This window comes from Anopheles merus, chromosome 2R (genome assembly GCF_017562075.2).
Source record: "Anopheles merus strain MAF chromosome 2R, AmerM5.1, whole genome shotgun sequence".
Taxonomy (NCBI): Eukaryota; Metazoa; Arthropoda; class Insecta; order Diptera; family Culicidae; genus Anopheles; species Anopheles merus.
In genome coordinates, this window is record NC_054082.1 from 39,414,274 (window position 1) to 39,441,247 (window position 26,974).

The 26,974-nt window shown below is 42.8% G+C and overlaps 1 protein-coding gene across 7 annotated transcripts in view; it reads left to right on the top strand.

Moving 5' to 3' along the window:
- LOC121603668 (protein eva-1-like) overlaps positions 1-26,974 on the top strand; it is a 90,306-nt gene that overhangs the window by 15,784 nt on the left and 47,548 nt on the right. For 6 of the 7 annotated variants that reach the window (XM_041932751.1, XM_041932745.1, XM_041932750.1 and 3 more), the window contains exons 2-3: positions 2,319-3,709; positions 24,298-24,420. In XM_041932751.1, the coding sequence (XP_041788685.1) occupies positions 3,511-3,709; positions 24,298-24,420 (322 nt within the window). In that variant the 5' untranslated portion in view covers positions 2,319-3,510. The remainder of the gene's footprint in view (positions 1-2,318; positions 3,710-24,297; positions 24,421-26,974) is intronic. The other variant, XM_041932749.1, reaches the window with a different exon arrangement.

The following is a 26,974-nucleotide window of genomic DNA, read 5'->3' on the forward strand; positions in this document are numbered from 1 at the left end:
GGAAAATGTAACAGAACTCATATTGGCTTTTCGGCAACCGTTCTGACAGCGCTAATGTCATCACGGGACAGCATAGCTGATTTACGTCACATTAAAATACCACCAACTGTTTTGGAGAAACTCAGCGCAGAATCTTCCTGCAACGAACAATCTGCCCCTGAACGACAAGTGATGTGCCCGCCACGTCAAACGAATCCCAACATAAGATTACAAACGGCCGTTTGTGACTGTTTGCTCTATCCGAGCACTCGCTATGTGTTATTCAGCGACTGTCGAGAGAAGAAAAAAAAACACATTAACGTACACGGAATAGGAATTATACTTTTATTCCTAAAAGTTCTAGCGATGCCATGCTGCTTGCTCTGTGAGCCATGCTCATGTATGATCAAATCAGCAATGCTAAATTTGTGACATGATACAGGCAGCGGATGATATGCTGCTACCCAGGCATTAGGCATGCAAATGCTTAAGTGCCACACATACGCACATACGCATGCTTTTTATATATGTGAGTGTGTGTGTAAATTCGCTATCATTTGTGCGAAAATAATATTCCGACTCACCCACACTGAGCGCCGAGCTTGGAGTAGAGTATGGGCACGGTACTGGAGCAAGAATATGGTTGCCACGCATCCAGGGGATATCTTCATGAGCTCCCAAAAGACTAATTCATCATACGCAGCGCGTTCAGCACCCACCACAGTATACACGAACAAACACGCTCTTTTTGCGGGCAGCATGGGTGCGATGAACTTTTTGGCTCGGCCCGTTTTTTGCACATTTTTGGTGTTGTGCGTTTTGATGTAGTCTCTGTACAACATGCGCAAACTGGGCACGATGGCTTGGCGCGCTGAAGGTCAAACGCATGGCAAGTAATGTAATAATAAGAAAATTGAAAACATGGCGCCCTCCATGCACATATCTCTCATGCTCTGCTGTTTCGCCATATTCACTTTTTTTATTCATGGTGTGGTTTTCTTCTTTATCAAATTTGTGGCTTCTTTCCTCTTGGATTAACTAATTTGCAAAAGACATTTACGTTCGGGGGCGTACAGATGTATTCTGATAAGACGTGATGGGTAGAGCACAATAAGCCGAATGTGTTTTGGTACTGCCTCTGTGGACGACCGTTGACAGTGCAAGATTTGTTACAAGTTTCAAACAGTAACCTTTTTTTGGTCCCTGTTACCGATGCAAATATTTTTAAAATAATGGCAGAAGAAACAGAATTTTAGAACATCTCTATCACAAAACTATCTTCTCATAAATAGACAACTTTGTATGTAAACGAGTTTCTTACATAGCTTGTGGTATTAACGCAATAAAGTTTACCGTTGATCGTACTTCGTTGAACAAATAGACGTAGAAAATCAATCAAAAAGCCACATGCTCTGTTGGTAAGCATTCTTGAATCGTGCTTGTCTTGTTTGAGTGTACGGTGTAGGCAAATAATTCGGTTAGTCAAGCTCCTCCTGTATTTACCGGTTGAACCAGGACCCCTCTTACACCGTGCTTACAATATCGCAAACAAACAAAACACCAAGAGCTTCTAGGTGTTGGCAGTAGGAAAACCATTAACCGCTCCATCATCTCGGTTGTTATGGTGGTTTTCGTGTTCACGTTGCTCAAGTTGTTTTCTTAGACAAAAAAAAAGAGAATCCGGAATGACCATTCGTTAGGCGCGTTTCTGGCTTCCTTTGCGTAATATCTTCCATCATCGAATGTGGTAATATTGTTTTCCCTCGAACACTAGGACGGTTGGTTGTTTTGTCTTCACGTTCATAGTATAAAGCGAGATGTATTCGCAGGCCGGCCTTTTTTACATTTTTGTTTTGTCTAATTCTACCTTCATTACAAACAACGCCAAACTTTTAATGATCTTCATCTAACGGTAAGAAAACAAACCGCCTTTGTCGATGGTTACAAGAAAGTGACCAATTTGCCTCCTCAGTGCTTTTACGGATTAGGTGTTTGTGAAACTTTAAACACGTCGAATGGAAAGTATGAATGAAATAAAAAAAAAGACATCAAGACACACATTTACGTAAATTTAGATTAAATGTAGGTTGCGTTTTCGATTTAAAAAAATAGACAAGTTGGGAAGCACATTGTACTTATAAGAAAGTAAATACATTTTTTTAAGCAATATACGACCATATAAACCATGTTTACCTCTGATACCATTGAAATTCCATAAGAAACTTTAAAGACTATACGTTTGATTATTAATGGAATAGTACAAACACAAATTTTATCTTATTTAAGTGTATAACACAAAAGCAACTAATTACAAATAATTCTTTTTGTTTTGTTTTCAGGAATGGTTGTGACGCAATGGCAATACACGAAACATTAAATAGTTCGTTTAGTTGAAATTAGTGCATCGACAAATGAAATATAGATATAGCCGTTCCAAAAGCATCAAAACACTGACAGCGAAACCTAACGCACTTCACAGGGCCACACCCAGCCTGGTAATGAAATCGTCACCAGCCATTTTATGAAAGTGAAACATTTCGCTGCATAAAAATCGATCATTAAATGTCAAATCATTAACATTACGGTGAAGAAGTAATTATAGATAATTGTGACACACAAAAATCCGTTAATTCCAGCAATCAGCTCCCAGGCCGGACGGTCCAAAACCGGTCAGGCAGGAGCAGTAGCAGCAACATCGCCTGGGACTTTTAATCATCGCCCGGTTCCGGAGAGTTGATGCGATTTCGCGCCTCGTAGATGCCATTTCGTTACGGTGTTGAATGCTGAAAATGACATTCAATGTGGTGGAAGTGATCAAGAAGCATTAAAAAACGGAAAATTAAAACCCATCGCTCCGAGCGTGTCCACTGTTAACGGCAGCGGCAGCGTGCCATTTCACCGAATGGGAAATTAATTCGATGCCGTTCGGGTTTGCTGGAGTGAAGTAGTATGCAAACGAGGTCCCGGCGACGGGCTATGAGGGAGACCAGTGCAGTGACCGTACCTTGAAGGGCCGCTGGAACAAACGCTGTCACAATACAATGAAAGTCGATCGTTTAAAAATAATCTTTATCCCACCGCATGGATGTGTCACTCCGTAATCTGAGAGTAAAGTTGACCAACGCAAAACAAATTTTGTTGCGGTCAAAAAGGATTAAAGTGCAGTGCTTGAACGGTGGTGCGAAAGGTGTGGAGGAAACCATAATGTGTGAAATGTGCACAATCGTGCGTTGATTGGAGATGGAAGTAAAACCGTACCCCAGTGTGCACCGGTTAAGATGTATTGCTTCAGCATCCGATCGTGTGGAAGCGGTAGGAAGTGATAATTGGAAGTGAATAGTGCAATTGGCCACGTTCTGTGCTGTGCAGCCCGACTGTGCACAAATAAATGGTGTCCGTGCGCTTTGGCTTTGTGCAGTTCGCGTGTTATACTTTCGATAGTGCAATGTGCAGCATCGGTCGTGCTGGTTGGTTTGTTTGGGAAAGTGTTAATCGTTTCGTTGTTGTAAATTAGTTCAAAACCGCATTGAAATGCAAGTGTACCGACGTTCGCAACACTGTTCGTCCCACCGAAATACACACAAAACACAAGCCATAATGGAATTAAGACAGGCTAAACCATTGTCAGCAAACTGCTGCAGCTGGATTATTACGCTAATGATGCTCATCACGTCACCATCATTGCTGTGCGCCGAACCCGATACGCAAATATTCCGCGTGGACCCGTTAGGTAAATATAACCTTTTGCACATTCGGTCATTGTTCTGATTAAATGGTCACTTGATGCACTGTTTGTCAGAAACAGAACATCATACAAAATCAGAATTCAATCGGCATAGTTCACGTTCAATTTCCACTGTAATATTTTCCACGAAATGGCAATTGCTGTAGAGATGGTTTCCCCACAACAACACTTCATTCTTCCCCATTGAACGTGCACTCACACAAACACACCTTATTGTAACGCAATTTTAACCCATTTTGCAAGCACTCAGTACCATGATTGGAATTTACTTCCAAGCTCAGCAAACCCTTCCCAAAGTGGACCACAACTTCAGAACGAATGTCCGGCGTTCGATTGGGCCGCCATCGCCCGTTGAATGCAACAATCGATGACGTTCGAGGACGTAGGCAATGGGCATGATTTATTACGACATCAATACATGAATGATGGATCGAACGATACATCACCGTCATTATCATCATTATATTTGATGACGCGTTGCGTCGTTCCAACACACCGAGCACACCCAGCATCACACGCAGTTCCCGAACCTGACCCGACGCATATCCCTTGAGCCGTCAATCCATTATATACCTATCAATTATATGCCGGCCTACCAGCCGGGCTGCTGCTGCAGTAGATAAGGCGATCGAACTACACAAGGAAACATTGAATTTCATTGCCTCGACCCATTTACTGTAAGCGATGTTTGCTCAATAATATCCTACCTATTTGATTGGTTGTATGGTATATGGTAATTACGAACAGCACTCAATTTCCATTTGTAAACACTATTTGTGGCATTTGTTTTTCAATCGTTCGTTGTGTTTGCCGTGTTTGAATGTGCACTTTGCTCAGACCGAACGTTTTACCTGACAAACTTTATAATTATTTCAAATGCCTTCTCTTTGTTGGCATAATCATTCATTTAATCAGCGCCATTTATTCGGTTGGACTCGGACAAAGTGCTTACTGCCAGATTGGATCGAGAACTTTACCTAAGTGAGGTTAATTATTTTCCACAGTTGACACAAAACAGCCATCGGTTACGGTGGTCAGAGCGTTGAAGAAATTACCGACGACAAGTTGGAAGATTTAAATTGACTTTAATTTTATGCATAGAGAGTCCCCATTCGCCGCTACCAAAAAAGACACCGTCGCCCAAACTGGCCAGCTTTGTCCATCGGTCACCACTGGACACGCTGCACATTGGAAGGAATTTGATGCTCCACCCTCACCAGGGCACTGTGTATGATAAAAGCAATGCTTTCTATCCTAAACTAACCAAGTTTGGCTAACCCGAACCCCGCAGGACTGTAACTTGTTGAAGCAGGACTTTCAAAGGCCGGCGTCGTAAAACTTACACACAAACTCCAATTTCAGCGCTCAACAAGGGAGCGCGGAGGGTGTGGAGCTAACATGGACACACACGGTGACCGTTGCTGTTGTTGCTGCGTGTGCAAAATTATTTCAACAAACTGACCAAAATCCTTTCCAATTTTTAGGGGCAGAAAAGTTTTACGGATGAAAAAGTCATTTACCCTGGACTCGGCAAACCAGGTCCGATCTAATGCATATTTTGGTATGTGTGTGTTTGTATTTGCCGGCTGTTTTTCCACAACCAATATAGAAACTGAGGGGGAAAAGGAACTTTTTCTTCACATCTAATTCATTTAGCAGTCATTCCTGCGAAATGCGAACGAATATTTGCTTCAATCTTCAAACTGATTTTTGCCCGATACGAACCACAACGTTCTTTTCCCATACGCTCTTGAGAACTGATGGGTGTATGTGTGCTCCTGTGTGTGTGTTCTCTCTGCTTTCAATTTCATAGAATGTTTGCTAACTATTATGCGAGCCGGACCGAGCTCCTGTGCAAACATGGCACACTTTCATGAACATGTGTATCCTTTGAGCTTTGACTGTGGAAATATGCTTAAACAGCAACAAATAAAAAGTTCCTCCGTGTGTTGTGACGCTTTCCCCGAGGCTTTGTTTGCGTAGGGCACGAAATAGAGAAGCTTGTTAAAGGCTCCGGGCGTGTTGCTGAGGCTATAAGAACCGCTTATCTATGTTTGTACTGATTGTGATGGTAGGCCGATAGTGGGAAATTTTGGTGCAAAATAATGCAAAATTCATTCAAAATTCATCGCATCAAATCGCTGTTTTGTAAATGTTTCAACGTGTCGTCCTCGGAAGTAATCATCAAAAATGTACAATATTAACGAATGTTTTTTTGATGCATGAATATTTATATAGTTTATAATCAAATATGGGTTTAACGAATCATGAACATTCTGAATTTCTAAACAAACAACAACAGAAACGAACGAAAAAGAATTGCTCAAATTAATACACAGTTTTAAACCGTGCTTTGCTCTAAATTCAATAAAATGTACGTAAAAATTGCTTTTTCAACAAAGTTGTCAGTACAACCAAGCTAGGATAATATTCCCTTTTTTTAAGGCAAATTTAGGCACAAACCTTCCCATGCTTTAAAACACAGAAACAGTTAAAATCCCTTTTCCAGTGTTGGTGTATAAGAGCCGATGGGAACATTACTCATCCAACGGTGACCAATGGTACAACCCTTTTTGCCGAGTAGAGACGAGAGAACGTTCTAGGACTCTAGCCATGGCCAACGCCAATCGCACTGGATCAGATGGTGTCCTTTTTTCGGTTCTAAAACTGGCGGTACCATACGAATCCTAAGTACATGGGGAAACACTTTTCAGTGGGAAAGCGTGTGGAAAGATTGCACCATTTCTGCATGATATATCTTCCATGTGCCTGGATTCGAAAGATGACTTTTTATTATGTTTGAACTGGACGCAACCATAAAACAGTAGAGAAGCTGGCCCAACTGTCCTCCCTTTTTTGGGGAGAAAATCCTTAAGCTTTTAACTAGCTGAAGCAAGATTTTGTCTTTCTCTCCAAGGCCCCACCAAACAACTAGCTGACCCAATCAGTTTTTCTTTCCCCTTTCCTGGTTTCGTTTATTTTTTCTTTCTGCCTATCACCCCCCCCCCCCTTTGAAGTCAAGAGAAGAGCGAACGGAGCTGGCACTCCCGATGAAAAGTATAGTTTTGGGTGTGATCCCAGCGGTCTCAACAGTGGACCAAACTCGACAGTACGTGGTGGTGGTGGAGGATTGATTAAATTTACGATGCCATTCCAAAAACGGCAACACCCACTGCACTCCGTCCGATAAAGGATTATGGATTAAATCTACTGCCGCCACACATTTTACCATGTAACTGAATTATGTAAATGGACTCTCGCTCCCGTTGTCGTTCAGCGTTCAGCGCAGGGGCTCCGAACGTTTCATTTTGGAGCGTCGTGCAAAAAGCCGTTGCTGAAGTAAAGCAGGAAGTGAAGATTCCCTGAACCGATGGCGCTTTATTTCCGCACCGTATGCTAGCGAGGCGAAATGGGGCGGGAGGTTCCGCGCAGACCGGGAACGATGGAAACTTACTAATACCGGTCGCAATAGCTCCAATGAAACATCATCGGACTGATTCGTAGAACATTCTGCTAGCTGCTAGTTTTCTTGCACCCCGTCTTCCCCGGAGTCGGTAAAGCGGTGTGAGTGCTGCCAGGAGCAAACATTGGTTCTAAGCCCTGTCAAGTGGCGGCTCGTAAACCGGGCGCCGGATTATCCTGTTCGTATAATTCAACCGTACAAGCTTCGACGACTTACGCTGACTAACAATAGGATTACAGATTATTATTTTATTCGACAAAATGTGTCGCACGTCCGATAACTTTTGGTAGACTTTATGCCGGGACACATTAAAAACAACAGTTATTGTTTTCGGGAAAGTTTCAGTGAAGACAATAAGATAGGTAGGAACAAATGAATTGGAGAAAATATTCTACAACGAAAAAAGTGATGCAGGTTTGATGCTGGATAATCCCACAGTATTTTTCAAACTATTTTCCAACCCTATAAATCTTTTTCAATTTTATTTTAAGACCTTCCTAAAACCACTGGAATTCATACGAAAGGCAATAAATAGTGAAACTTCGTATTTTTTCAGATTTTTTCAAACATCAACCAAAAACATGGCCCAAAAAGAGGAGGAAGCATTACTTAAAGTTTCATGTCTTCCTTCTCCACCATCAGGTGGGGGGTGGCAACATAATCCGAAACGTTGCCAGAGAGGGCATATAATAAACGGCATACTTTTACCGAAATCAGATCGTAAAAGTAGCAAAAACATTGCAAAGGAATGCACTAATGGGAATGACGGCTTAAACCGTGCATTCAAATACAGGAAGCGCCCGGGTGGGGACGAAGGTGGAAAAACTTTTGCATCCAGCATCCATCCGAGCCCTTCCATCCATCCCAAGGGTGGGTTGGTGGTGTATGGAAATTCGTGGAAAGTGGGACCATAAAAACAATCCTCGGCATTTACGCTCGAGGAACAATTCGGGCAAAAAATATCAAAAATTGTCCGACGATTTCCGACCCCAAAGCCCCTGCCACCGGCCAAGTGGGCAAAGGAGAAGGGGGGAACAAAAGGCGAAGGAAACAATCACAGAAATAGTTTTCCACCGAATAGCACAACTGTCGCTTCTCGTTAGCACGGCGAGGCGTGGGATGAAATCTGCCGTTCGCAACGAACTATCGGCTATTTTTATTGGAATGTGTGTTCATCCAGTCAGCTTCAATCTGTCGCCGGAAGTCGCTGGGAGAGGTCCCATTAAACGTATCAGCGAGCCATTCGAATCATTTTTTTTTCTTGTTTATGTTTTGCTTCCACTAATGAAACATACAATCGAAAGCTATTTGTTTAGTGGTATGGAACTATTTAAAAAATATTTTTAATAAATGGACTGTAGCCATTAAAATGTATACATATTGCTTAAATTGCATTAAATGTCAACTTCTTCAAACCATTAGGATGATTGGCTGGATGAATGACCTCAATCGGGAGAATTTTCTTCTATTTTGCAATCCTCATGATTTATATTCCGAAATGCAAAGCTTTTACCTAATGCCGTTCGTTGTGTCGCGACGATCATGCAGGCTCTTCAGTGTTAATGAATCTGCAGAGCTATGGGAGAAAAAGCTCCTGTACTCGCTTGGTGGCACGATTTGCACCAAAGGTAAACACGCTCTAAATCACCTCGTAAGCGCCCTCTAGCGACCTAACACTCTTAAAACGTACTCGTACCACCACGGTGACGGATAAACTTAAGGTAGCCTCATAGAAGGTGATCATAAATTTTGTTTCGCTGCACCGGCGGCACGGGAAATGTAAAATCACTTTAATGGAATGAGAATAATGCTTTAAAAAAACAAAATTGAATTGAAGAAGATGAAAAAAACGACACAAGAACGAACGACGTGTTGCCTATCGTAAAATTCACGACCCATAACTTGGTCTTGCGGCTGCTGAGAGCGATCATAGCGTGGTGCTGCCGCATTGACTGCATAGTAGCGTGCTAGAGATATGAGACTGGAGCGAAGGTAGGACACAGTTTACGCTACTTATATTGGCTCCAAATTGGCTATCGTTAAAAAAATGCATAAAAGGATTTCGGCAAACATATTTCATAAATTATGTCATAACAATTATATGGAGGGAGCTTAGTTGTTTCGTTTAGCAAATTGCTTGCATGATGTCTTGGAACAAGAAGCATATTTTCAAACTCAGGGGAGTAACATATTAAAGTTTAAATGTTACTTGTGCTTAAGTTTAAGAAAAAAACACTTACTGAACATTTCTGGCTTGTTTTGCTCTTGAACCGTTTCCGCGAGCCATGCTGTTTGGATCTCGCTCTGAAAATGACATAAAACATATCAACTAAATGTGATATTTTGCAACAGATGATAAAAAGGTAAAAAATAACCCAAACCCCTCCTTACGCACGCTCTTCGACCTACCTTTACCAAAAGAGTTTGCTTTGACTTTGCATGATTCTGCTTTCAAAACAAGTTCAACATTAGTCACCAGACGTACATGCTGCTACTGCTGCTGATGCCCTGTCCCTTTGCCTTGCAGTTTAGAAGCACCGAACCGGGGACGCATCGTTACAAAATTACCCAAGTGTTCCCCGAGCGTATAACTTACAGCGGGCAACCAATGAGAGCGGGCACAGTGTGCACGGTGCTGGCCGGTCGTACCGAAAATAGCACAGCATGAACCGAAGTGACACGAGTTAGCGGACAGGCGAGTACGAAAATAGCGTGAGGGCAACGTTTCTTTCCATTCTTCTTCCACGGCTCCGTCGGGAGTGTGATGATGCTGAAACGTAAACAAACGTAAACACCACCAGACCATGGGTGGCGCGTGTGTGTGTGTGTGTGGTGGGATGAAGTTGTAAAGTAAACAGCGAGTGTATGCAAGTTGGAAATGAAATTGGGAATGGGAATTAGAAAAAGTTAGTTTTTTGAAATTGCAAAGTTGAAATTGATTATTGTCACCGTTGCTTAAGGAGAGAAGATTCTTCGTACTTGAAAGTTTATTCAATGCTTCGCTAGTTCAAGAACCCTGAACATTTCCAAAAGATGAAGACATAGTATTTGAGCAAATTTTGAGTTTAAATCTCGAACTTACACTCATCACTGTGTACATTCCGTACCATTTTCCCACAGCTAACTTCCTCCCCCATTTCCCATCACTATAAACACCTACACCTTCTCGTGTGACATCGGCCCTTGCGATCTATTTTTAAGCCCGCACCCATTATTTAGTTCACTCGATTAAAACCATGCCTTTGCACTTTTACTGTGTACACCCTTCATCTGAAAGATTGCCAGCGAGAATCTATTTGCTGCCAAAGGTTCCTTTTGCCTGTGGCACATTCAACAATTCATTTGCGATCGTTTTGGACACGTGACACAGTTGCTTTTGGGTGGTGGCAATAATTTTTGAAATAGTTTCTCACCACCGTGCAAATTCTACGTTTGTGTTGCACGATCATCATTAATATCTTCAAACCCGATATCGAGCCATTTGCAACTATTCTGCAACCGACATCAGATAAATACGTCCATCATTATTCAACAGTGCTTCTTCCATCTCGCAACAAGCAACAGAGCGGTGTAATGTGAGCTTGTTTGCAAAACTTGCTTCACACTGATTCCTCTCTTTCCTACCATGCAAACCTACTTTTCTAAAGAAATTTAAACCGCTCGTTGCAGAATAGCACATTTTATAGCTTCATAATGATATTGATTGATTGTTTAGCCATCACCACTCGCACAGTGCTCAATGATACTTCAACTATTCATCTTACTTTAGCGTCCGCTGGTTCTTTGTCTGTAACGACGCTTGCTATGCCATTAGTGAGCATTTCTTCCTGGGTAGCTTGGCTCGGTAAACAATCATCCAACACATTAGATTCTGAAAGCCATTTTTGCAACAACAGGATTCCATCGCACTTTGAGGCAACGCCCCGTTTTGCCCGTCCGAGAAACTCTATTCATAATCGTGCCTGCACCTAACACCACCAAGAATCAGCGAACGTTTCATTTTTCTTTGTCGGATGGAAAATTAATCATTCGATCGATGGGTTTTCATTGGAGTGCTTACACATCGAAGTTAATGATGAATAGAATCGAGAATTGATTGCAAAGAAAAATATATTGCAGTGTCTGTGGTATTTATTACTGTGTGAGTGTACATTGCCCTCGCCACCGCGAAATTGATGACGCTGTAAAGAAAATAATGACGCGAGCCCAGTGTTGACAAATTTTCAAATCTTAATGCATCAATCAAGCATACCAGTAGCTGTGCCATAGCTTTTTGGTTGTATATCAGTTTAATGAAAATAATTTAAGATTTTTCTCTTCTAACTGTAACACATTTTGTTTGTCTTCTTTTACGAGACCACATTATTCTCTGAGCGATAACCGATATTAAAGTTGAACAATCGGTTCAAGCAAACGTAATACGATTGCAATGATAATCCATTTCATCTAAATGCTGTCGAAAAGAATCGTAATTTAAACAAACAATCTTCACTCCAAAATTTGGAAGTGTTTCTAGACTAATGATAACAAACCATTTCTTTCCCATCACTCTGCGCAAACACATCTACCGCCGTGTACCGCTCTAATCTCTTCATTTTCCAACCCATTAGAGACGGAGTGCATCATTTCCTCCCTGTGAGCTGTTCAATTAAGCTAATAAAAGCACGCCTAAAGCAAATGCTCGATCAGCTACCACACTTTGCTAGGTGCTGGTTAAACAGCGCTAGGTACACAGCGCTCCTCCATTGCCAAAAGCAAGGGCGCTGTCACGAGGCGGAAGGTAGAAGGCGCTAGTCAGCCGGGGATAATAATTTTTATTACTTCTCGCCGGCTCGCCCTATCGCAGAAATTATGTTTACCATTACCGTTAAGCGCTGACCAAAGTGGTGGCAAGTGAAAGTTTTGACCGTGCTGTTTGCACAGAGCGCAGCGAGTGTGAGTGAAGCCGTCCTTGAGCGTGAATGTAGGATGGGCAGCGGCAGGCCACCAGAGACAAACTTTTTCCTCCGACGTCCGAAAATGAACGTCGATAATTACTTGCGTACCAATCGCTCGTCGCCAGCCCCTCCGTCCCGGCAAAACCAACCGGAACGGAGCTTGGGTGGATCGATCTCCATCTCCCCCCCGGGGAGGGAAAGTTACTACAGGGGCAGTGGAAAGGAAGCTCGAAGATAACTGAGCCGACAATTTTATGACCACATAAGTTATCCGGTGGTAATTTCGCAAATTTTCCAAACTGCTTCTGCTGCAGAGCGGCAGTAGAGTGGCGTGGTAGAACAGGACGGGATATCACACGGTCTCGGATGTGGTAGAAAAACATTATCACCCGTAAAGAGAGCAAGCAGAGTAAACATGGAGTTCTTTTTTTGTTTTTTCTTAGTGAGTGTGTGTGTAAGCGTTCCCGCAAAGTCACAAAGCAATCGTAACCAGCATCGGAGGCGATGGTCATGGTCATGGTAATGAATGGCGACGTAGCGTGGTGAGAAAAATAACGAACATTTATTTCAATTTCGAAAACAAATATTTTCCCTCGCCACCTCTGCTTGGAGTGGGGTTTTGGGTGGGCGCTTCCCGTCTGTCTGGAACACGGACCCGACGGAGGAAATGTGGAGAAATTTCCGGTTGGTCGCTAGGAAGTGGTCGTCATGAGGCGTGTCATTATTATTAGCTTCCAGGCTACGAGGGAAGGTCATAATGGTTATGGTGTCACGATCCTATTTGAAGTTCTTATTTCTTGGGTGCTGTGGAGTTAGATGTAAATGAAGAAAAAAAAAGTATCTTTATTTATGGTTTGGTTGTGAATAACCCATTTTTTAAGTAACACAAATATAATCAATGCAAGCGGTATATACAATCTAATAAGACTATTTAGATATTTTAAAACATGACGTAATACATACCAGGTCGTGTTAATATTATTGTCATCGAACTCAATTTATTGACCAAATGACAACAAATATTATCAGTTGGCTCTTTACTTCGAATGAGGCATTGATTGAGTAATACAAATATCAAAATCTACTAGCAACAACTCTTCCCTTTAGCTCATTCATTCTGTTAAGCGCCTCGTTTATAGAGTTTGTCTATTCTGATGTTTTCCTTAGAAGCGATTTAACGTATTGCTTAAGGCAGTGCTCTCCAACTTTTTAAGGATCGTTGACCTAAAATACATTAACCGCAGCCCACATCCGTTGAGGACATACATTTTGTAGAGTTAGTTCAAAGTTATTGATCAAAATATGTTTAAATTAAGAAGATTAAGCAATAAATAATAAATGTTATTCTAGACATATGTGTAGGAAACGTAATCGTGATTGTGGGAAAAAACATTCAGGATATTTCTTTATCAAAAATGAATTCTTTCGCGGACCACGTATGTTAACATCACGGACCACAAGTTGGTGACCCATGCCTTAAGTTCTTTTCCTTCTAAATAAAAATATTTTCACTACTCTTCCAATCAAGTCTCCTAAGAGATCTCTTAATAGCTCATTCACAAAACAAACTGAGATTTGTATATAAACATCTACTTACCACCAGTGTTGTTAACTGTTGACATTTTTCATGACAGTCACCGTAAACAGCCGGTCAAAATAATTTTTGGCTGATGACATTCAATGCTTCCACGACACGACTGTCATTAAACGAAATTCATTCGTGTCGCTACCGTCAGGGCTGATGCAGTGACATGAAATGTAAACAATGTAGTATGAATGTCATTTGACATTTTTTGAACAACTCAAATCGATACGATCGGAGGATTATGAAGTGTATCGTCGCTGAATATGGGGATTCTAGTGAAATAGCAAAAACTAGTGAAATGAAAGCCTTTGCACCGCACGCTCTGTTGTAGTTTGACATGAATACGGCCGTTTGCAATACGACACAGTTCACTACTCATACAAGTTGGCGAATGTCAAATGAATGTATCTTGAAAATGTCTTCATGTCAAATGACATTTTTTGACGGGAATGTCAAATGACAGAGAGAGATGGGAATGGGAAGCTTCAAATCGAATGAATGTTTACAATTTTATGTCGATGAACGTCACCGTTCGCAACACTGCTTACCACTATTATCGCTCCAGTTGCACATCCAAATTACTACAAATGCAAAGCAAAAAAAGATCAAGTATTTAGGCTACGAAGGAGCATAACAAATATATGGATTCTTCATCTTCCTCATAAAATTATCATTTTATTTCAATATTGTAATGAAACCCATCAATATTCAAATTGTACCGCTGCCGGGTGTTCCCCTATTCGCCCAATCCCGTCACAACCCAGTGTCACCGAACGGCATTAGGGGTAGCAATCATGACACAGCATGGGAGCGGTGGTTACGTCTAATACAATGCAACCATTACGATTTATTTATGCATTAGAATGCGACAAGACAATCCACCGGCAGCTTTCGTGATATGAGCTTTAAGCGTAAATCTATCACACACCCCAGCTGTGAAGCATTCACTCCCTCGCTTCCCTTTTTGCCGCGCTAACCGCTAGCTTTTCTAGGCTAGGGCAGGGTACGCCAACGGCACAAGTGTTACTGCAAAATCGAATGAATAATTTATTTCCACTTATCCCGATGCCGGCAGATAACCTTATGTGCTTTACACTTAAGCCCGCTCGAAAGTACATCGTCTCTTCTAGCTGCTGCGGATCTTATGACCTCCCTTCCAGCCTTCCACCGTACACCGTGGCGCCAAGCGTTCTTCGCCCGGGGTTTGTCCCGCTCGCTTTGCAGGAGATGTAAAATTGTCAATAACGAGCTACGAGCTCGTAGATATTCACAAACAAGAGCAGAAGAAAAAAAATCCCCTCCACATCGTGCAAAACTGTGAAAAAATCTCTTTGACAGACGAGAGTTCATCGCTGTGTCTATGGGTGAGATTTTGTAACCCGAAAAAAAGAAAGCCGAAGAAAAAACTATTGCTTATCGAATTTGTACCGATATCGATAAGTGAGCCGGTGCTATGTATGCGTGTGTTTGTGTATGTGTGTGTGTCAGAGTGTCCCAAACACATGGCAACAGAATCGTTGAACGAGCCGTGCTGTCGGAACGATTGAATGCATTTGCCGTTGCGCGGGGAGCGTATTCTCCATTTTGCAGCTGGCAGGTTGAAGAGAAATCCCACTTCGAATCGTACTCTCAGCCCAAAGCTGTCCGTGGAAACACATTGCAACGAGTTTCGTGCTCGATAACCTTTCGTGGGCTCCTGTGCTTTCCCAACCACGCTTCACACGTAAATCCTCGAGCGGCGGCAGCTTTGCCGCTCGCACAATCTCTGTACATTCGGGCCATGTCTTGGTAGCAAAGCGCATAGGCACACTCGAAGAGGAGAACAAGTGGGCAAAAAAAACCTGCATCCCTAGAATGCAGCTGGTGTAATAGCTTCACTGGTGCTTCCCCCTGTCTCAACTGGTGCGTTCTTGTCTTGGGAAAAAGAGACTCTGCACTTTGCCGCACGTGCTGCACATTATATTACAGTAGCGACAGCAGCAGCAGTTTGGCATGAAAAGCGCTTCCATTGTCACTGTCGTGCTGGTTGGCAGGGAGGGAGGTTTCAAAGTTTCCAAACGCACCACGGGAAAGAAAAATCCTGCACGAAATCATCAACAGCACTCGCTCGGCAAACAAGTGCCCGATCCTAGCCGGGATGCAATGGAACGTCGAGCACGGCAAAGCAAGCACAAAGAGCAGGTAGAAGTGGCGCACTGCACGATGCACAATTCATACCGTCATTTCCAGTTCCATACAGCCAAACCGATTGAACGGTTTGAGAGAATCGAGGATCGGGAAGCGGAGACGCCACCAGAGGTGACGGATTGCCAAATTAAATTCCACTTTACCTGGCGCCGGTATGATGCCTTCAGTTAGAACCATGTAGCACTGCTGCTGCTTCTGCTGCTCGATTTTTGCTCGAAGATCCTATACTGATAACAAAAAAAAACCTGGTAACACATTCTCGCACACCCAGTAGTACTACTTTTCAATTGCATTTTTCACCACTACACGCTCAGCACTTCATTCGTGCTGGATTAGCGTCCTGCATACGTAACAGCACTTCGGCATCGCATCGGTTGTTGCAAGAGAGGGACATTCTTTGTTACGGAACAGAATGCTCGTTTAAGACGAACCCCCTGTTTCAGCACTGGAGCCACCTGGAGTACAGTCTTCGTTTGCCGTGAGATCAAAAGCTTATGCAAGATTGAAAGGTAATTTAGCGTGAGAAGGACGTGGAAGGGAATGTGCTTTGCATTGCTAAATGAGGAGGTCAGAGGATTGTGTGACCTCCATTAGAATTGTTGAAAACGTGTTAAATAGCATAAATAGCGGTCGGAATGCGAGAAGCTTGCGCTTCCTTCATAAAATGTCATTTGGGACTTTTTTTCTGCTCGAGAGAGAACTTTTTGTCCCATACAATATTCTTGAAAAATAGGAAATAAATTACGGCAACCAATCCGGCACATTCAATGACAACAACAACAGCAAGAAAGACACGCTCCTTCGTTAGTATGTGTTGATGTATATCGTAGCAGCTCACGAACAATATTTACCGATCAATGTTCACCCTCGTCAAACGGGACGATAACTGAATTAAAAACTTTCATTCAAATTTGAATGCACTGTGAAGCCCCGACCAGAATGGCTTTCCGCTCTCGACCACCCCGCCCCGCGTGTGGCCAAGTTCAACATCATGCCACCACTGAACTAGACGAAGGTTCGTCATCGGTTGTAATCTACCAGCTCACATCGAAATCCCAACAAATGGGAAAATCAAGCCGAAACGCAAAACTTTCCATCGCAAAAGTGGTTTGCGTTTGGCCTGGGAGGGACAAAAACCACACCAAAGTAGTGAGGAGTGGGCTGCGAGGCCAGCGGAGGGTGAGTACGATTGGAAGAGAAATGATAGTGGTGTGGAAAATGAAAGAATCCTTCATTTGAACTAACTTTTCCGTTCCATTTCATTCGGTTTCTTCCAACTGTGCTGGATGTGCGCTCTGCATTTTTGCGAGGGATTTTCGGGTTCATTTTGATCGTTTCAGTGATTTTATTTTTATTAACGTAGCCAGCACAATACTTAAAGTGAAAAGTGTGCTCATGCATCTGAAAGGAGCCCGTAACGAGCGTTCTCCAACGTGAATAGCATTTTGAGACGCATCAATCTGGGTTGCACAATGTTAAATTTAATTTGTACCCAATTGAGTGGGATGCTGTATTGATTCTTGGAACTGTCGGCGCGTTCGATCTTCAAAATCCGCGTTCTGCGCGCACCGCTGATGAGCAAAGTCGATGGTGCTGAACCATTGTGCCATGCCAAAAACATCTTCTAACAGCTGTTCGGCGCACGCCCGTGCTCCGTGTCGGTTATGGAAGCCATTAATGAAGCATGTAATAGTTTTGCCAACTTCAGGATGAATGATTCATGAGCAGAATTGTTACGCATTTAGATCATCCTAGCGCAACGCGCGTAAAAGTTGGTTGGTAGTAGTTTTTTACACGACCAACAAAAGGGAAGCCCGTAAAGACACACAAACACACCACACCTTCTCTTACCAAGACTGCAGGATGATCCATGGCCGGGTCGGGTTCATTCGCGTCTTGAACGCGCAAACGAACGCGAACGGATGCGTGTGAAAATGAGACGAAACAAAATTGATGATTTTCGCGCATCAAGCAACGCTTCGTATGCTGCTGGCATGCCGTTTGGAGCATCGTACCACGGAAAACAATGTACCGTGTCAGCGGGAGCTTCCAAACGCACCACCCTACCACCGCTTCCACCCTTGCTGTATCACTCTCTTTCTCTCTCCCTGTCGAAGGGGAAATTGTCTTCCGTTCGCTTCATCGCCGGGAAAATCGAAGACGTAACAATCTAGGGCAACGTTTATGCTCGTTGAACAAAAGCATCAAAGTGATTTAAATTTATATTTCGCTCCCGCCGCCGCCATTGCTGCCAGGCGTTATGGGGCAGCGGTTCGGGGGTTCGGTTCCGTGCAGCGAATTCCATTCTCATACCCCGATGCCGATACCGGGCAGGAATTCATCACCGAAATTGTAGTTTCAATTCGAAGGAACAAGAAAGGAATGTAGTAAAAGAAGAAGAAAAAAACGCAGAACCTTTCAGAGCTGAAGTAAAGTCGTGAAGCATAGCTTTGTCTTTTAAAGTGTCAAAGTGACTAAGCCGCTAAAAGGAAAATCGAGCGATGTGAGCCGTACATGCACCGCATTGAGCGTCAAATAAGCTGCTAAAAAATTCGCCCATCCTACGGGCATTCGGGAAAGAGTAACCAAATTATCGCTCACATTACTGAGAATTTGATGATTCGTGATTGGGTGATGCACATGGCAGGGAGCGGAAGACTTAACAAATATCCATAAATCTTACCCGGAATTGTGTCACACCTCTTTACATAAGCGCAACCCGTGAGCCGTCGGTTTATGCTCGGTTCAGTGACACAATATGCCACCCAATCCGGCTAATGCTAATCGCATGTCGAACGCGTCGAACGTTCGAACCGTCTTTTACGACGGCTTAGCGTATTGCAGTGATCGGATTAGGAATACGTTCCAAATTTCAACCTCTTTAACATGCACGTCCGTTCACCCGAGAGGCCCGGTGCTATGCTATCAAAACAAAAAGGTAGACACATGGTACACATATTTCTAACCACAGCTCGGACCGAAAGGATGGGATTTGCTCGATCCGTAGCAAATGAACCAACGTTGCCAAACATTTCCTGGGCGCCAGAAAAGGAACGGATCCGGAAACCGATTTTTCACACTGATTTTCGTTCCCTCCAATCAAAAGGGGCGTGCGTTGAGAAAACAAAGAACCCGCACCCAACGCGACGGACCGGCACGGGGGCCAAACGGAAATGGGCTTTCCGCTGTACGGCGGACGTTGAGAAGGAAGCGTTTCCATTGCTACACCCATCCGCAGACCATCGTCATGCTGCGATCGCTGGCCAGAGTTTTCAGCGATTTTTCAATGTTTGATTTATGCCTCAATTTACTCCTCTCTCGCTTGCTCGCTCTCTCTCACACCATTTTTCCATTGCATAATCGGCACATCGCATACGCGTGAAGCGCGTAAACATCCTCCTGCCGCGATCGGAAAGGGTCCGTTTTTTTGTACGCGCAAATTGCGAAAAGCGGATGTTTTTGGCGGCAAAGACGTTTGTTAAATTGATACATATCCGTAAAAAGTTCCGACCAAATCTTCCGACTTGCGTAAAAACCGTGCCCAAGCTCAAGGAAAACGTATAAATCAATCGTATTTGGGTGGGATATAAAATTACCGTCCCACACACACACGCACTCCGATCGTATTGGTATCGGTCTGGCAAATGCTTTGCTTATTATTCATCTTATCACGCGCCGTTATTTATCTGTTTGTGAAGAGTGTTCAAATTTATTGATTGTAAATCAAACCCGTAAGTGTGTTTAACTGCTTGCAGCAATGATCGTCTCCTTCCTTTTAAAAAGCTAAACAATTATTAACGAACCATATGATGCAGAGCTGCACAGTTTCGGTGAGTGTCGAAATGCAATAAGCACGACGTTTTGCGCAAGACGAATGCTCAACCGTTCTCCGGGGCCGTTTCAGCCGGTGAGACAAAAGTGAGCAAAGTTCAGGGCGAACTTCTGCAACAGCTGTTAAGCAAGCAATATTATTCCAAGCTGACGGTGCGCTCACCGTTGGATGAGAATGAATAAGTAGCTTGTTGAAGGCGGTAGAAAAGGCCGAGTAGCAGCAGCAGACGCAGCAGCAGCGGCAGCACTACCGTTAAGCAAAAAAGTATTTGTTTTATCACCTACCGCTAGCGGCATGTGGAATGCAGAAATGGAATATCTCCTTTTTCCATTTTGCACCAGTTGTTAAGACTGCCGGTATTCGTTTATTTAATGCGCTCTTAGCGGCGAGTGTTTTTATGTGCGCAGTTATCGTTTATGTTTTTTTTCCGTAGCGCTCGCACATTCAAAATTGTGCTGCTCACACGTCGTGTCACATGCAGAATATTATTCACTGAGGAACGGAAAACATATTTTGAAATCATTGACACAATCGTTAAGTTCATAGTTTCTCGATTTTTTTGCTGCTCGTTAGTGTTGGATGTTTCGAGGGAGTTTGAACGGAATTGTTTGCGTTCAGTTTACCACTTGGTTCGATATAATACTTGCCGTTAGCTTTGCATTTGTATTTGACTTAGTGCGGTCGTATTAAAGAAAAAAGTTGATCTCATCAAAAAACACCAAATTTTCTTTTGAAATCTGTAATAAGAACTGTGGAGCAATAAAGAACTGTCGAGATACAGTCACTGTTGTTCGTATTTCCTAAAAGCACTCAAGCACCGATTCATATGAAAGTATAATGAAGATGGTTTTCCAATTAACGAGATGAAACAAGTAAAACGAGAAATGTGTTAAACAATGTTTAAGCATTTGTGGGTTTTGTCGGTATTTTGGTATTTTATCGGAATTACATGTAATAGTTTGCGCTTATCAGGCTCTATGTCAGGTGATGCCACTTTTGGGCATTTAAACTGAGACGCGATAGCTTGCCGATTCGTGTGTAATATGAAACCGAGTATATCGTAAACGGTATGCAACCACATGCTACAGTACGTTGACACATCTTTTCGCACAAATTGCGTCACTAGGGAATTCTCGACAGAATAATCAGTATTTTGATACTTCGCTCCAATTACCGTAAACTGTGCACGCAGTTATGGCTGACGAGAATTGATTTTATCACGTTACCGGACTCGGCACGGGCTGAAAAGCTTTTCAGGAGAAAACGAGTCTTTTATAATAACCTTGTCAAAAAGAATCCTCATACATCATACAAAGTAAAAAATATTCTGCAGTGAACGTAAAATGGATAAAGCTGCATTAGTTCCATGATATATATCTAAGACGGTGATTGTTCCAAATTTCTGCAATCATTTTCTAATCTTCCCAAACACTGTGAAAGATATGCAAAACGTCAACCACAGCGCCTGCATAACATTCAGTCCAAAATGGGCGGTGGTAAAAAGATACCATTTACCATAACAACTTTCAAGCCCTGTTTCGTAAAAGTAATTGCCCAAGCACTGGACAAGGACGCATTATCGTATATAAATTTACTTTCACACCCAATCAACCAACCAACCGAACACCAGCCGGCTCGCACGAGAAAAAAAACGGAGCCTTCAAGTAGTAGCAAAAGTGTTGGTTGAAGCTACCTTTGCTGTGCCGTGCTGTTTGCGAAACAATTTATATTGGAATACTTCGGTCAACTTTTCGTTCTTTTCATCCAATCAACCGCTCCGGGAGGGGAAAGGCGAAGAAGCGGCGGCCGGAACGATGGCGCTGGGAAAAAAAGGTGGTGAATTTTCTCACCAGCGTTATGGTGGGGCCGCGTTTGGTTGGCCGCGTTTGGCGAGATGACACAGCTATTACTGTTTAGAAAGGTTCCGAGATGACTTTCAGAAGTTTTTCACCATTTTTAAAGCATTTTCCTTCCTTCCCATTTCCCTTTCCGTTGAACGTCGCTTTCAATTCAGGTTTTCGGGGAACCCGGCAACCTTCCGCAATGTAGAAACAAGTGAACGTGCACCCGCCCCCCCCCCCCCCCCTTCATCGGCCCATGTACTTGTCAAATCGCTAGTGTTTCTTTTTCTTGTTGTCATCCACTGCTTTCTTTACTGCTGTTGTTGTGTTGTTTTTGCATTTCGCTTGCTGTCTGCTTGGCTGCTCTCGGATGGGAGGATTTTTTTCTTCCTCCTTTTGCATGTATCACGTTTAGCACCTTGGCCATCATCTCGTGCAAAAACCGTCGCTACACTTCACTCAGGTCAGCAGTGCGGCGATAGGAGTTACACGAAATGGAGCATATAATTTACAGCGTCGTCTGGCTTGTTGTCAGTGATTTATCAGCGCTGAAGCGAAAACTTACGCAGTGAACAGTGGCCGAAAAAAAAACAACAACACAGACGAATGGAAGGAAATAAGATGTACTTTTTCAGACCCATTGATAGCCTTCCTTCTTCACTTACAAGGTTGTAAGCGAAATCGTATCGTATTTTGGCACCGTACTTCTGTTTATCATGCAGTGTCAGTGCGCTCAGCAGTGGGAAATGAAACGAGAAAATTTAATTTCACCAGCAAACTGCGTAATATATCGACGATTCTGGTAGCAAAAGGTGAAACGAAACCACCTGGGACTGGGAGCTTTAGATAGAATCGCTAAGCTTTTGAAGAAAAGGTACGTTTCAACGGCCTTACAGGCATTGTTCCATGACGTCATTGCCAAAAACAGACTTGATACAACACAGCGCCGCTGACCAAAGTATGATAAAAGCTAATTAACGCACACTTGGAAAATACTAAAATCCCTTCGCATCCATGCTGTCCAAAATTGAACCAAATTTAGCAACCTTTCTAGCAGCTCGTAGTCAACATCGCTTGTTAAGAAGGTGTTTTTTCGCTTGCGTTACGGTTACACCCTTAATCGGCTTACCATTTTTGTTTCGACAATGAACGTTTTTCGAACGTACGAGTGCCCTTGGTACCGGTCGATTGAATATTGATGGTGTTGCAAGAAGCTTATTGCTAGCATTTGACGGCAATAAAGCCATACTTCATTATGTTCAGTGAGTGGTACAGTTTGGTGTGCTGGAAATAATTTCCTGCTGCTTTAGTAATGGTTTGCAAAGTACGGCATTGTTTTACTTCTTGTATCATACAATACTATTTTCATTGTTTTCAATACGTCTTTATAAGCACACATTAATAGCATTTAAAGCAACGGCTCTATTAAAATTTAATAAATATTGTCTGCCCCAAACGGGGTAACGCTATGATGCAAATCATTTTTTGACGAGTATTACGTCGTCCTTGGCAACCGAATTCAAACCATAAACATTTCACGATTCTGCAGAACTGGATGCAAAATATTTTGAATGTAATATGTGGCCCATTTTCCTTGCTATGATGGGCATTTACATTTGTGCTAGAAATCAACCGTGCGCAAATGGCCAAAGCTATACCAAGCTTCTGTAAAATATGTACACCGAACGGGCATAATGAAAGTAACGATCTGTGCAACTGCACCGGACAAAGAAAGGCAACGAATAGGAATGCAATTGCGAAGGTATTCCGGGAAACATTTCCCCAGAATTCAGATTTTCCATCTGGCCAGATGTAACATTGTTTGCCACTGCTCAATATAGACATAGTTGTATACGGTACAGTGCGTTCGGCAAGCTTATCGTTCTGGATTTGTGGTTCGTGGATGGGCAGCACATCCACATTGAGCATATAGCGTATCATGCTGACGTTTAGGAACGGCCAAGCAAAATAGTTTAGGACATTTGTATTTATAATCTAAAAATCAACTTTTTCAGTTGCTTTCTAGTGGTTTTCCAGTGGAATCCCAGTCTTGCTTATTTTGACGTTGCAAGAGAAATGAGTTTTGTTTGAAAATATTCAGCAATGCCACAGCGAAGTAGAGTATGACAATAATTGATAATACAATTTTTAATGCATTTCCAAACCGTAAGTGAATATAATTTATACAAAATATTTATCTTTCGGCTATTAATGTAAGTTCATATTATACACACACCGCCCTTCATTTTCATTGACTTAAATTTACAACATCAAACCCATGGTCACCGGTTTTATCCTAAGCAACCTTCAGGAAACGAAAGTGTCAGCAGACAAATTAATGTGATAATATGAAGATTTCCATCACAAAAAGTGCACACGTAGTCCAGCTTTCTTTCGTTCTTCTCCCATTCGACTGAAACACGTACTATTTTCTCACGTTCCGTGGGTTTCGTACGATGCGTACAACATGGGACGCTGTTCACACTTCACTCTTCCGACGGGATGACAAACGTGCAGTTTATTCTAGTCCTTTGTCCTTGGACTGTTTTTTTCTCTCTCCCCTCTCTCTCTCTGTTTCACTCTCTCCCACTTCATCGGTCTGTCGCTCCCGACCGCGTCACATCTTGATATTTATTCCATCCTCGTGCAATTGTTCCGTCTTTTCATCATATGTTTTTTCTCTTCACTCACTCTCTCAATCTTTTTTTCTTGCTATCTCTATTTGCAGCGCTACTTTCGGGAACGTTGCGCACATATCAACGGGCCGGCTGTGATCGAGAGCTTGTCACATTAAGTTGTCCCCGCGGCACGAGCATCTCGATCGAGATAGCGCAGTACGGGCGGAGTGGCGGTAAGTAGATATGATCTAACAAATTGCAATTGGGCAAATGTCGTGCAGTGTTGATAATGATGTCAGTACTTCTTTCTTCCTTTGTGGTGGGATAGTGGGTGTAACGGAAGCAAATATTTTATACTTTTCAGAAAAAGGAAAGAAAAGGGGAGAGAACATTACAAATGTTTCATTTTAATATTTAAATTTCAATCAATGCTTAAGTGTTGCCTGCGATTGCTCCGATTCATTATTACTTTGTACGTTAATCGGCACACAACCGTTGAAATAACTACTGCCCTTTTCTCAGTTTTTTTTTTTCACTTTACTATGAATAAAGCTATACGAAATAAATCAAAGCAGTACATAAAAACACAATGTTGAAAGCAAAACAAAAAGGGTTGCAAACATAACGCCTCATTGAGTGTAACGTTATCGGCCAGTTTCGTGTTTTCTCATGCGCAATCAATCAATTTCATCCAATCCTATTCAGTGGCCTAGTTATTGTTTAGTTTCCATCATTTCAATCGCTCCACAGCGGCACAAAAAAGAATCCGTCAGCATAAACATACTTCTATTGTTTCACCAAAACCCGTACCGCAACTCGTTAAGGCTCGAAACCCCATTAAATTTCCTCAGCTAGCGCTGACGGTGGTGATGGTGGAAATTGAAAACCACCCCGATGTAATCAGCCAGCACCTCTCCCACGGCACAGTGGGTGTGCCGGTATTACGGGCAGCGTTCCCAATTTCCACGCCTTAAAAACAATCGCAAAACACTGAATGAATAATGGGAAATTAATTAAAAACTTATTCGAGCGCAAAGTAGCAAAGTTCGATGACTGCTAACGACGAACCGCTCTTTGCGGAGTGCTATTCAACGGCTACAGCCTCGGCTTCTTCTTCATCTTCTTCTTCTTCTTCTTCTATGCGCCTCTTAAAATAAAAGTGCTTAGCATTTTGACCTCCGAGCAGGGTGCCGCTCGTCGAATTGTCATTATCACCAAAGCGTAACCGCACCGCCGAAGGAAGCCTTACCCGTGGGAAGCTGGCAGTTCATCACCGCGAATCTTTCCACCCGAATGCTGGTGGCTTTCGATTCTCAGGGAAAGTGTTTTCATCGACATTTCAATAAATCAGTCACCGGGGCTAGGTGCCCTCTTGATTCGAAGCAGTGCCGCGTGTGCCGTGCCGTGGACAGCGACTTTTCGCAATGGGAAAGATTTTATGAGCTCGAGTGTTTCAATCGCAAGATTGTGGGGGGTATTTTTTCGGGAAAAACAACTCACTTCATACGATTCGACAGAAATTCAATGCTTTGATGATCAAGGAGGAGTGACGGTGGCTGGAAACTCATTTTAAGCTGATAAGTAATCGGCAGGAACTAAGGATACTTTGATGTCGGCTAATTTGAATTATATTACTCTCTTGAGCTTTGGCTGCTTAATTATGATTTGGCGCTTGGAGCTCATGATGCTTTATGTTCATTTTTTCTTTGTTCTGTACTTTGCAGTTTTCAACTATTCTCTCTAATTATTTTGTTTTGTTTTTTTTTAATATAAAATATTACTATTAACAAAGATTACGTCTGCGAAGAATATAATAATATAATCGAAAAGCATCCACCAAACCTCCGGAAAGTTGTTAATTCGCACATTAAACTTGCGGAATTAATGCGTTACATTTTCTGCCATTTTCTGTAGCTCTCAACATCTGTCCCACATGAAGCGAGGGAAGGATTTCATAAAAACAATAGTCATAAAAGTGCTATTTTTCTCCCAACCCTTCTCGCTGCTTGGTTTGGCCGTGGTGCACAGAAGCCAATGGGCGTAATATAATAATTAAATAATCCTACTAATTATTGGTCTTCACTTCGCGATTGGTTTCGTCATTTTCCTCCACCAGCCACGCGCTGCTTCACAGTGCTTTCACTGCCCCACCATTGTTAGTTTCTTTCGTTATGGTGCTCCAATTTCGTACCGGCTCGGAAGAAAAGTCTAGCGGAAAATCGACTCTACGTGGGAAATTAATTTGCTGCAATCTTTTTAAAGGAACATTTATCACCATTTACGTATCGATGGGATTGTGTTTCACTGGCGGGGCTTTTGGTTGATTAAGGCGAGCAAATGCTTTTGTGCGGATTCGACGAGCGCTCTGGGGCGTGTTGTTTTGAGTCGTGCCAGGAGCGTGGTCCTTTGCGGAGGAGCTTTCGGTCGAAGCCGTCTCTCACAGCCACAAAAAACCTCCCCAACTTAGCCCGGCCAGCACAAGACGCGCTCGTTATCGGATTTACTGGTTTTGATTTATATGCCTGCCGCTGTGGTTAGGGCACTGCTCTATCCGGGCGGTGGCGTTTTTCTCCTTGAGGCCGTAGATTTCCTTCGGCCCATTCGTCGTCGTTGGCGGCGGCGGCATCAGCGTCAAAGCCCCAGCCGACGGCACGGAATCGAAAACCGATCCGGAAACCGTACGTGCGGAAACTAATTGAGAAGCATTAACAAATTATGGCCATAAAGCAACGATGCAGCGGTCCGGAAAGCAAACGCGCTGGCTTGGCTTTTGCTGCCGTGTTTTAT